This window comes from Protopterus annectens, chromosome 9.part0, assembly GCF_019279795.1.
Source record: "Protopterus annectens isolate FY-2018-M chromosome 9.part0, PAN1.0, whole genome shotgun sequence".
Lineage (NCBI taxonomy): Eukaryota > Metazoa > Chordata > Ceratodontiformes > Protopteridae > Protopterus > Protopterus annectens.
Window position 1 is genome coordinate 1,845,754,413 of NC_056743.1, and position 12,586 is coordinate 1,845,766,998.

A 12,586-nucleotide genomic window follows, 5' to 3' on the forward strand; every position below is an offset into this window, starting at 1 on the left:
TGAAGAAATAAAAATAAACAAAAAATGGTACACAGCTGTTCAACCTGATGAACGCACTGTCCCAAAGATTGAAAAGATAAAAACTGCAACAAAATGGTGATGGGACACTGTGAAGCAAGCTCCAAATGGTCTGGGTTGAGCTGTCATCAAAATTGTGTATAATCCACAAAACTTGAGAACCACGAAGCATAAAAATCCAATGGTTTATTGTGGTAAAACAGATAGTCGGATAAGCGCTTTCACTACAAATAGCTTCCTCAGATCCTTCTTTACTGACAAAAATACCATCACACATATATAGCAAACCAAACAATTAAGCAATTAGCTAATTAAACCAAACAATTAAGCAATTAGCTAATTAACAATAATTAAAATTTAAACCAGCAATGATATCAAAAGCTCTAAAACACTATTCATATACTAAACTTTAAAAACATGTGGACTGAATATAAATAAATGAAAACATAACAACTATATAATATATAAAATGCATACACTGTATATCCCAATACCTATAAGCACTAAAATAATGTACGTGGAACAAAACATCATCTCATATTTCTGCGTTGTCTTAGATTGGGTTTTGTGGATGCTACTTCATTGAGCCCAGACCCTTTATCAGCTCTAAGAAGCACTATCCATTCACTTTACTTAGATTCTGTCAGGGTCCTAATGTTTCCACCCCTGGATAGTGCTTCTTAGAGCTGGTTGAACAGCTGTGTACCGTTTTTTGTTTACAGATGTTAAAAAGTTTTTTTTTTTTTTGCAAGGAATTGGTCCTTTGTTTTTTTCTACTTGTGAGTTAACTGCTAAACTTCACGATGTGCCAAAGTTTACTTATAATAATGGAAAAGAAATTGCAGTCTTGTTTGAAATTTAAAAAATAGTTAAGGAAACTATCAACTGAGGTATGTATAGATGTGAATCCTACAGCCAGTGTAAGCTCATTTTAGACATGGAGAATACTAATGGTGCAGGATATCCACACAGTATTGTCCCCAGTGCTCATTTTGATTCTATTTATTTATTCACTGACATTTGATTACCAGGAAAGTCCAACTGGATGGAAGTCCATTTTCAGCAGAGGCCTGGGGAGAAAAGCTCCAAGTTACTAGAAAACAATTTAAGAACAATAATTTTACAACCTTCAAAAATAAAATAAAAATGTTTGAATTTTAAATAATTCTAACAAATCAGACATAATAGAATCAATACAAGTTATATGACACTCATTTAATATTTAGAGGGATTATATGCAGTTTGTAGATAAATTAAAGGTAAGTTAGTCTAACACAAACAGGAACTGCAATATGAAGTGAGGGAAAAACAGGCTTATGGTATATATATATATATATATATATATATATATATATATATATATATATATATATATATATATATATATATATATATATATATATATATATATATATATATATATATATATATATATATATATATATCTACAGAAGGTTAGGGAAGAGAATTAGATAGCAGTAAGGAAGTATGTGAAAAAAGAGAAGCAAGGAGGTATAAAGGATGAAAAGGTACTGGTTATTTAGGAAGATAGTTTATCCTGGTTTTGAGAAGAACAGAGCCAGATTTTAGCTAGGACATCTTACAGAGTAATTTTTCAAAATGACAGAGAGTGTATTGATCTGATGAATACAGGTAAGGAGTTCCAGGCCTTAGCGACCTTATATGAGTACAGACAATGCCCAGCAGATTTGATAGGTTTGTAGACAGACAAAAGTTTTTGATCACCAGATTGCAATGACTGACTGGGAACATAGCTATGTAGAATGTTTTTTACTGCTGGACAGGCAGATGGATACTGGATAATTTTATAGGTAGTAAGAAGCTGTGTATCCATTAGTCGATGAGGCACTTCTAACCAATTTATGCTTTTTAGTGCTATACAGTGGTGGGTTCTGAAAGGGGTATTTGCTGCAAATTTAGGAACTTTGTTATAGCATTGTTCATGTTTTAATTGTGAAGCTTAGTGGTCAGTAACAATGGAAACACCATAAAGAAGTGTGGGGAGTACATAAGTAGTGGCAGGTGTAGTTTTAGTTGCATCAGTGCAAAAGTTTTTGACTCTGTAGTGTCCTCAGGGTAGTACATTTGGTACAGTGCTCTTCTTGTCCTTGTTTGTACATGCAAATGACGAAGACAAGAATTTATCAACATCTATGTGCTATTAAAGGGGGTGATTCAACCAATACCTTGTGCAAGCACTCTAAGGATTGTGTGCAATATAAACCATTTTTATTTTTTGTTTTGGAAAGTGCAGTCCCAGATTTCAAGAGGGGAATTGTCATGCCAGGCTTGAAGCCAGGGAGCTTCATTGGCAAATTGATCTGAATGCCCCCAGGCATAAACTATAAGAGTTCAATAAATAGCCTGTTAACACTTAAAAGAGCTAAATCATGAATGATTTACTATTTTCTATTACATTTTTATACAAAACATGTATTTTGATGTGCAGAATATTTAATTGGTTTTAAATGAGTTTTTTAAATTTTGTTATAATTGAGCCTCATATCGCTCTCTCTCACCTTGGCATACTTAACTATTCCATAAATATTTCCATTTGTGTTCTTTCTTAATTTCCACACTGACTATTTTCTTTGAAAGGAAATATTTGTGCATTCATTGAATTTTATTTTTGGTCACATGGTGGCAGTAGACAAGTTTATAAAAGAGAAAATGGTGAGTGAATGTTTAACCTGATGAAGTTCCTGTTTTATATTTGGTATGGAAGAACTCTTTAAACCAGTGTTTTTTTTTTTTTTTTTGCATTGCCTCCCTTTTTTAATGTCAAATACATCATAACTTACAAAGTAGATGTTCCCTACATCTAACGACATCATGCTACAAGATAACTCAGTGTGCAGCATGCGGAAGCATAGTACATCAGCTGTGTACTAGGCCTGCTTGTACTTCATTCGCAGAAAATGTCATTTGTCTATATCCTGCTTAACACTGACACAATCTACCTGAATGAATCATACTAATGATAGACTGAGAAGTAAACATTGTGTGCCTTTATGCAATTGTGAGCTATTTTTGTGGACTGCCATCCCAATCTGTAAACGAGTGTGACCTCTGAGTTAGCGTGCATACATAGGTGGGGTATAGCATGTATAACTTTTATAGAATGAACATACAGCTGGTGCATTAGTATAAATTACTTTAAAATGTTGCAGTATACAACTTAGTGTCCGTTTTACGTGGAGGCCCGGGAGAAAAGCTCCATAAGCAATACAGTAAGGGTTACATAATTATAAAGGTATAATACATATACAATATCCATACAGTAAGGAAATGCAAATGCATAAAAAGTACAGCATACAACACAGTTAACAGATATTAGAAAACAACAGTTTATAGGAGTTTGCATTCAGAGCAAGCATGATCAACTGTCTTTACAATAAAAGATCTAAGGTTCTTGCGTTATTATACTAGTAGATGGGAGACAGTTTACAAGCAGTTATTCAAAATAAGTAAGGGATATACTTGACGTGCAGTCAATAGATGTAATTTGCTATTTACATTATATGCATACTTGAAATCAAGTGAGAGATTGGTTAATCAGTTACTGAGAGCTTGAGTCTGTTGTAGGAGAATAGAAATATGAGTTAGATGAAGGTTAGTAGCAAGGAGTAAGAAGAACTCCTTGTGGAATTCCCTTGAGTTTAGGTAGAGTGAAAGCAGGAACATTTCTATTTGGATGACAGGTATGAGAAAAGCTGGGTTTTGAAGGTTTCTGAGTTTGGCATAGTCCGAAGTGAAGGAGGGAGAGAATTCCATTTCTTGCCTAGTGAGAAAGAGAGGAGAAGCTGGCCAGCATGTCGTTTGGGTTTGTGGATAGAAATTAAATTTTGGTCTTCAGATCTCAGAGATCTATTTGGGATGTATGGGGGAAAGGATGTTTGTTAGGACTGGGCATTTATCTGGGTGAAATATTAGTTTGTGAGCAGTGGTTAGCTATAGGAAGTCTAGGTGGTTAGAGAGTTCTAGCCAGTTCAGAGATTGTAGGGTAAGGCAATGATTAGTGGAGTTTTTGGATTTAGTGGCAAATTTAAAGATCTTATTATAGCAATGTTCAAGTTTGGAGGTGATGGAAGAAGTCAGATTTGTTAGAAGAGGGGCTCCATATAGTAATGATGATAGAAGGTAGGTAGTTGCCAGGGTATTCCTTGTGAGTTGGAGAGAAAGAGGTTATTCCTATAGAGCACACCTAATTTTTGGTGGGGTTTTTTTTATGTTTTGTTGAATGTGGATATCAAACTTGAGGTGTTCGTCTATGGTAATACCAAGAAGTTTTGCAAAAGGGACCACTTCTATAGCTGAGTTGGTTTGGCTAAAGACTTTGAAAGCATTTTTGTCATATGAGAAAGCCCAGGAGGGAGGAAAAAGTAGTATTTTTGATTTATTTGAGTCGAGAGAGAGGTGGTTTTGGTGCATCCAGTTTTCAGTGGTTGAAAATGCAGTTTGGGTTTAGTCAGTAGTTCAGGAAGGTTGGAGGCAGCACAGAATATAGTTGACTCATCTGCATATTGGATAACTGTTGTGTCAGGGATGGCAGTGTGAAGGTTATTAATGAAGATGTTGAAAAGCATAAGATTGAGGATGGACCCCTATGGTATACCGGTGGGGGGGGGCGGTAAGAAGGAAGAGGCGGAATTCTTCCATCTGTCTGCCTGAGACCTGTCTGACAGGTAACTGGAGAACCAGTATAAAGTGTTAGGGGAGAGATGAAGGTTGGAAAGATGATAGAGAAGGTGATTGTGGGAAATGGTATCAAATGCTTTAGAGAGATCTAGGAGAACTGTGGATACTAGGAGTCCAGAATCTTGGGCTTGATTGACTGTTTCTAGGAAGGAGAGTAGGGCAGTTATGGTGCTTTGGCCAGTGCGGAAGCCATGTTGGGTGAGTGTAAGGAGTTGATTCTGGATTAAGAAAGGCATAAGTTGGTGCTGGACACATTTTTCTAGAATTTTTGAGATTGGAGAGAGTAGGGCAGTTGGGTAGAAATTAGAAATGTTTGTGTTTTTGCCTCCTTTGTGAAGAGGAATAATGTATGCTGAACACCAGAGTTTGGGTACATATGATTCTTTTATGAATCTATTTATTAAGATGCTGATTGGGAGTGCAATACCATCAGAAGCACATTTGAGGAAGGTGGAGGGTATGTTGTCAGGGGCATTGCAGCATGGCTTTAGTTTGGATAGGAGCCCTTTTATAATATTGGTTGAAACTGGTTTGAGCTCGAATATGAGGGGAAAGTTATTAGGGTTGTTGGAAGGTGAAGAATGAAGGCTATGTGGATTGTTGTTTGGGAATGTTTTGGTTAGGTTAGCAATGGTTTCTGTAAAGAATGAGTTGAAATGTGAGCTTAGTTCAATGTCAGTTATACTTGGGTCAGGGCAGGGATTATTCCTGGAGCCTGGATAGAGAAGGCAATTAACTGATTTCCAGAATTGTTTAGGGTTTTTATTATTGTTGTACTGAAGCTTATTGTAGTAGGTTTTTTTTGTCCATGATGATTAGTTTTTTTACACGGTTGCAGATTTGGGTGTATTGGAGCAGGGTAGTAGGCATTTTACTCTTCTGGTAAAGCTTCCAGGATTTGTCCCTCTGATGCATGATTTGTTTTGTTTCTTTGGACAGACAAGGAGGAGTATTAGCTTTGATTCTTTTGTTTCTTAGAGGGGTTAGGGAGTTAAGAGTGTCTAGGAAGACAGAGTTGAAATGTTCTAAAGCTTTGTCAAGGGGAAGAGTATTTGGAATTTGCCAATTCATTTGTTTGAAAATATATGAGAAACTTATGGGGTTAAAGTTGCTAAGATTGCGAGTGGGAATGTAATGGTGCTGATATGGGGTGGAGGTAGCTGAGCAATGAATGAAAGCAGGCAGATGGTCACTAAAGGTGTCTCTGAGATAGTGTCAGAGTGAGCTATTTTGTTTGGATGTTATTTTGTAACATTAAAATCTTGCAGTCATGTTTTCTATTTAACATTTTACCACTGCATTTAATAAAATGTAACAGTATAACAGTTTGCAGTTTCAGTGTCACATTTGCAAAATTATTCCTTTTTTGTTATATAACATATGTACTTATAGTTAAGCTCAGGGGAAAATACAGATTGTGATTAAAGCATTGTTACGTGTTCTTACTCAGCATAAGTGGTTATACTTAATGCTAGACTCCCCACTGAGCCAGATGCAGAAAGATGTTATGTTCCTGGTATACAATATTAAGCCACAGCTATGGTTTAATATTCTGATATAAAAAAGGAAAACTCACCATCAGCACCTCACTTTAGCTTATGTCACACAATATTATTTACTTTAAGAATTTTATTACAATAAAACACATGGCTGTAGAACAAGCATTAGGTGATCGGTGTCCCATCCTGAAATCACTGCAGTGTCAGGATGCTGCAGGTAGCAGCTTATTTACACCTTGTAATATAAACAAGCATTAGGCGATCGTTAATTGTTTTGGATTGCACTGCTTTCATTATTTGGAGAAACTTACTGGTGAACACACTTGGTGAAGTGTCCCATACTGAAATCACTGCAGTTGGATTAAGCTTATTTACACCACAACGGAGATGTGAATACAGCCTTGGTGTGTGTTCATTTACAAACCAGGTACTGTTGAGCTTATAACAGCCTTATACTCTAGCGCAATACATTTTTCATGAGACTTTTTTATAACTGTTTCTTCAAAGCATAGTTGCAAATTCAGTGCCACTAATATATCAAGACTTTTAACAGTTATATTCTGAATTTATTACAAGAATATCGGCCCCAACACCAGTCATTTCTTTTTTAACTGATTATCTTGTTGGACTGTTTAGACTGTGTGTTCTTGGAGCAGTAGTGACTGTTTGTTTACACATTAAGTGATCAGTGTCTCATCCTGAAATCACTGCAGTGTCAGGATGCTGCAGGTAGCAGCTTATTTACACCTTGTAAAGTAAACAAGCATTAGGTGTCAGTGTCCCATCCTGAAATCACTGCAGTGTCAGGATGCTGCAGGTAGCAGCTTATTTACACCTTGTAATGTAAACAAGCATTAGGTGATCAGTGTCCCATCCTGAAATCACTGCAGTGTCAGGATGCTGCAGGTAGCAGCTTATTTACACCTTGTAATGTAAACAAGCATTAGGTGATCAGTGTCCCATCCTGAAATCATTGCAGTGTCAGGATGGTGCAGGCAGCAGTTTATTTACACCTTGTAATATAAACAAGCATTAGAGTATTGGTGTCCCATCCTGAAATCACTGCAGTGTCAGGATGCTGCAGGTAGCAGCTTATTTACACCTTGTAATGTAAACAAGCATTAGGTGTCAGTGTCCCATCCTGAAATCACTGCAGTGTCAGGATGCTGCAGGTAGCAGCTTATTTACACCTTTTAATATAAACAAGCATTATCGATCGGTGTCCCATCTTGAAATCACTGCATTGTCAGGATGCTGCAGGTAGCAGCTTATTTACACCTTGTAAAGTAAACAAGCATTAGGTGATCAGTGTCCCATCCTGTAATCACTGCAGTGTCAGGATGCTGCAGGTAGCAGCTTATTTACACCTCGTAACATAAAGTTTTACTAGGTCACCTTATAGCAGAGTATAGCACACTGGGATACCTAATGAATTATTCATGAAGACCTGGTTTAGCTATTTTATTTTGACTTGTACATACATTACTGATTTTTTTAAGCTTTTAACAGTTGCCATGATAGTTCAACAAGACATTAGCAGGTTATAAAAAAAAAATAAATAAATATCAGCTGATTAACAAAACTCATGTTATTCTTTCTCTTTGTTGTGGTGGTTGCAGTCATGGACAAGGGAAAATGCAATACAATATAAGCAAATAGCTGTCCTACATAAATTACATAGTAACAACTTTAAGGAATGAAGCTTGAGCAACTACGACTCAACCAGTATCCGAAGCTATTTTACTTATTCCAAGCCTATATGCACTTGTAGTTTTAAAAGTGCACAATTCAATTGAAAATGGTCTTACAACAGAAATATCTTATTTTAATGTTTCAGTAAAATAAATTATAGACATAATACTTTTAAAAAAAGACAGCTTTTACATTCATCCAAAGTCATATCATAAGAAGAATACAACTGTCAATGTCATTACGGTTATGATATTTATTTCCTGAGAGCTAATATTAAATTACGCGACTCACCATTCACAATGTCACTGATGTTGAAGGTAGAATGTATAGGTTGGTTTAATTCACTATGATTAATTCTGCAGGTAACAGGTGAGTCGATTTTTGCTGGAACAGTGATGGTACTTTGTACTTGATACGTCCTGCTCCCATCATTAGAACAGACATCTGATTTGGCTCCATGCAGCTCCTGCTCATTCTGCCACCAGGTAACATGGATCTCTGGGGGGTAAAATCCTGCTGATGTACAATTAAATGTCACAGGTGTATTAAGCCAAACTCGTTGTATTGGTCCAGAAAGTGATGGAGGGGAATTTGGAGGAGAAGGTTTTGCTTAAAAAAAAAGATACATACATAAAAATTAAATCAACAAATTAATCACACAATCAAAAACAGCCAGTGGTGACCCAATAACTAGATAACTGTCACAATCGTTTAAAACAAGCATTTAATTCTGATTACAAAATAAAGACTATAATATTACAGATGTGTTTGCACTTTAAATATAGAGCATAAGTATAAATGTTTCAAATACGAGAACTGACCAATAGCACTGTTCTACTTTCATAGAACATGTAGGGTAACCCAGTGGTAGATGAAGACTGAATTCTCAAGCATCATTTGCTTGAAATTCAGCCAAGGATCATAGGTTCTCCATAAGATATCACCGACTGTGAGCTGTGCCAACAGTGATGCCTTTTTCATAGGTCATTTCCCCTCTTCTTCAAATTGGAGTGACAGCAGAACTAGTATATATATATATATATATATATATATATATATATATATATATATGTGTGTGTGTGTGTGTGTGTGTGTGTGTGTGTGTGTGTGTGTGTGTGTGTGTGTGTGTGTGTTCAAGGCATGTGGGGGGATTTTATTCCATATCAGGGTATGTAGGGGGCTTGCCCCTTGCAGAAAACACTTTAAAACGTATTTTATTCAAATTATTTTATTGGCCATTGTTTCTTTTTTTCTTTCCCTTTTTATTTATTTTTTTAGGAACACAGTTCAGAGATTCCTATCCTTGACTGCTTGAACTTTGTGAACTGATAGTGAAAGCAAATGTATAATGTATATATGGTTGAGAAAAACATTCAAATTAGCTAGATGATTAGACAGTTATACCTTATTGAATTTTTAAATTAAAATTAAGTTTGGAAATATGCTTTATTATATGACACATTTAAGCCCAGTTATATATTTCATCCCTACGCTCTGATAGTGCACTGTAATCAGAAGAACCTTCATCCTTAAAAGACACCTAAATCACAGTCAAACAAAAATGACTGCATACATTTGTATGGGTATCACTCATTTAGTATAAGATTAATTTGTTAGATTATGTATAGAGGTGTTTTTTTGGTAGAATGAATTCAGCCCATGAACATATTAGTTGTATTTTTGGCTGAACTCTTTAACAGCAGTTTACCTAACTGATTTTTGCAGAATGCCTGTCATTGTGCCTGATATTTTTGCCTTGCGCTTCATAATATCAATGATGTTTTGTTAAATTAATTAGGATTGCAGCCAATCAATGATAATGAAGAACAGAGCACTGGTTACTGTATTTTATGGGAAATCACTGCTGAAGCAATTTCCATGTAAGTGCAAATAGAGATTCTATTGTTTTGTGAGATTTCTCACTTAAGTTGGTACTACAATGGATTGGTATATAAATGTATGGGGTGGGTGATTACCCCCTTGCCAAAACATTTGTAGCTTACTTTTTTGGCCTTTTGAGTTTTGAGTATTTTTCTGTTAATGTGTAGTAGAACTAAAGTATTTGGGTTCCCTATTATGCTGTCACAGACGCAGGTTGTCAAATGCATCTTTATTGAACTGAAAAGTGTGAAAAGGCAAAATAGCAAAGTGGATTTTCAGCAAGTTCTATATCTGGGAAAATAATTGTGATTTCCCTGGGAAAGAATTTGCTTGGCTGCTTTCGCTACTTTGCCATTTTCAGCACTGTAGTGCGATTTCGGAGTTGGTATATTTAAGAAGAGGGATGTGGGGGGCGAAGCCCCCCAGATTATGTAATGTTTTACTTTTTTTTTTTAATGTCGGAACAGCGATTTTTTTCCAAGGGAAAAAAAAATCGCTGTTTTGAGGTTTCGATGTTGTAAGCTTTCGCTTACATGGGGTCAATTATGTGTCGTTCACTCTTCTGAGCATGCAATATCATAATATAGACCCAGTATTTGTATTAGTTTTAGAAAAAATGTGATTCTACCAAATGAATCTTCTGCCCAGTGTAAATTCTACTTATATTTTTTTTAAATAATTGTGGTTTTACTCTTGTGTGAATGACACAAAAGTAATACAGTCATATATCCTAAAAATACCCAGGTGGGACAGTGTAAAAGAAAACTGATCACAGACTATATGTATGCATAAAAATACAACAGAATTGCATGACACTTCCTAAGTCTTGTCTATGAGCAGAAGAATAATCCACCAACACATATCAGACTGGCACTAATCATTACAAGCATGGTGTGCATTTCTAATATAATCAACACACTACTGTGATTACAAAATCACACTCGCCCATGAAAAAATGTCACAGAGTGACGCAAAAAAAAAAAAGTACAAACTTTGAACAAATGGAATGCTTAATAAAGGCACCTTACAATGGAAATTCCCTACTCCATTCTTCAATGTTTCACAATACCGAAGTGCTGTCTTACTGTAAACTTAACATAGCACATCAGTTTTTGACTCCTGAATATGCAGCAGCATGCAGGTGTTTTGCATATTATTGGGTTTCTATGGTACTGTATGCCTTACCAAACCTGATGCAACACAGCAGTGCACAAAAGGCATTGAGAAAGCACCCCAGAATATAACTGACTTCCCCTTGCAGTACAGTCCAATAATAAGGAGCTGCACAAAATATTATTCAGAAGAGGAAATTTTGAGCTGTTGGAAAGACACCATGTATGTTTACACTGTTATATTATGCTGGGAAGTTGACCTCAATATTACATGCTCCTTCTACTGAGGAATGAAGCTCTGCTGAAGTACTAAACGTGAATGTTCATGTCCAAGCTCTTAAGATATGCTTGCTTTATTTATTTATTTATTTATGTATTTACTATTTGATAACCAGGTAGGTGAGGTGGCGCAAAGATTGGTGTCAGCAACAATGTGTATCAATGCTGGAGATGAGAAGACCACAGCAAAAAATTCCAGCAATTTATTATAGAATCAATTTCAAAGTGATAGTAAAACAGATAACACCAGTAAGCGCCTTCACATCAAATAGATGCTTCATCAGACTTCATTCACATTACACATCACTTCTGTTTAAATACATTCTCTATCATACTGATGGAATAATTAAATAATTAATTAAATAATTAATCAATTACCATATTAAAGACACTTATTTAAATATTAGCTACAAAGGTAAATACTATAAAATGAGATAAAATTACTTCAACCTCTTAGCAGCCAATAGTGGTTTTATTGAAGCCCTTTCATTGAGCCCAGGTAATTTATCAGCTTGCAGCTTAACTATCCAATATAATTCATTCTGTTCAGTAATATTTTTCTTATCTCCCAACCTTAGACTATAACCTATACAGCATATAACCATGAATTGGAATGTGTGTGTTTTATTTGCCATTATGTGCTTGGTTAGTGCACTTCTTTCAATATATCCATTGCGAATAGTGAAAGGTGCTCTCTAACTTTGTCACGAAGGGACCTGTTCGTCATCCCCACATAATATGAATGACAGTCATTACATACTGCCAAATATATCAGATCATTAGTAGCACATGTAGCATTTACTCTAAACTCATATCTAACATTGGTTGTAGGATGTATAAAAACATTATGTGGACTTAATACCTTACATATATTACACTTCCCACATGGTCTTAGATAGAGTTTAGATATTACCTTCCCCACAGATGACTGTTTATTTGAATTGCACAATAGTCTCTTTAAATTATTTTTGTTCTTATACCTAAAGCAAGGTTCATCACCCACTATCTCTTTTATTTGTGCATCAGATTTTAAGATGAACCAATTCTGTTTCACAATATCTCTGACCATATCAATATTACTAGAATACTGCAGACTCAATGAAGTTTTATTTGCATTATAATTACATTTTTTCCTGTTTTGTGAGACTCTAATTTCCGGCATAGTGTTATTCATATATGGTTTAGCTACTGTATCCCTTAAATTTTCAACATGTTTAAGATTTAAATCAATTTCTTTCAATGTATATTTACGCTCAACCAATTCATCTCTAAAAGTATCTAAATTCATATGAAATATTGCATCATCAGTGTTCAATCTAGTTATATGCATTCCTTGACCTTTGATTATGTTTTTATAAACATAAGATGGATGCATACTGTCTCGAG

At 35.4% G+C, this 12,586-nt stretch overlaps 1 protein-coding gene across 1 annotated transcript in view; it reads right to left on the minus strand.

Moving 5' to 3' along the window:
* LOC122810801 (tyrosine-protein phosphatase non-receptor type substrate 1-like) overlaps positions 1–12,586 on the minus strand; it is a 165,824-nt gene that overhangs the window by 85,890 nt on the left and 67,348 nt on the right. Inside the window, exon 2 of the mRNA XM_044082362.1 lies at positions 8,220–8,537. Coding sequence (XP_043938297.1) covers positions 8,220–8,537 — 318 coding nt within the window. The remainder of the gene's footprint in view (positions 1–8,219; positions 8,538–12,586) is intronic.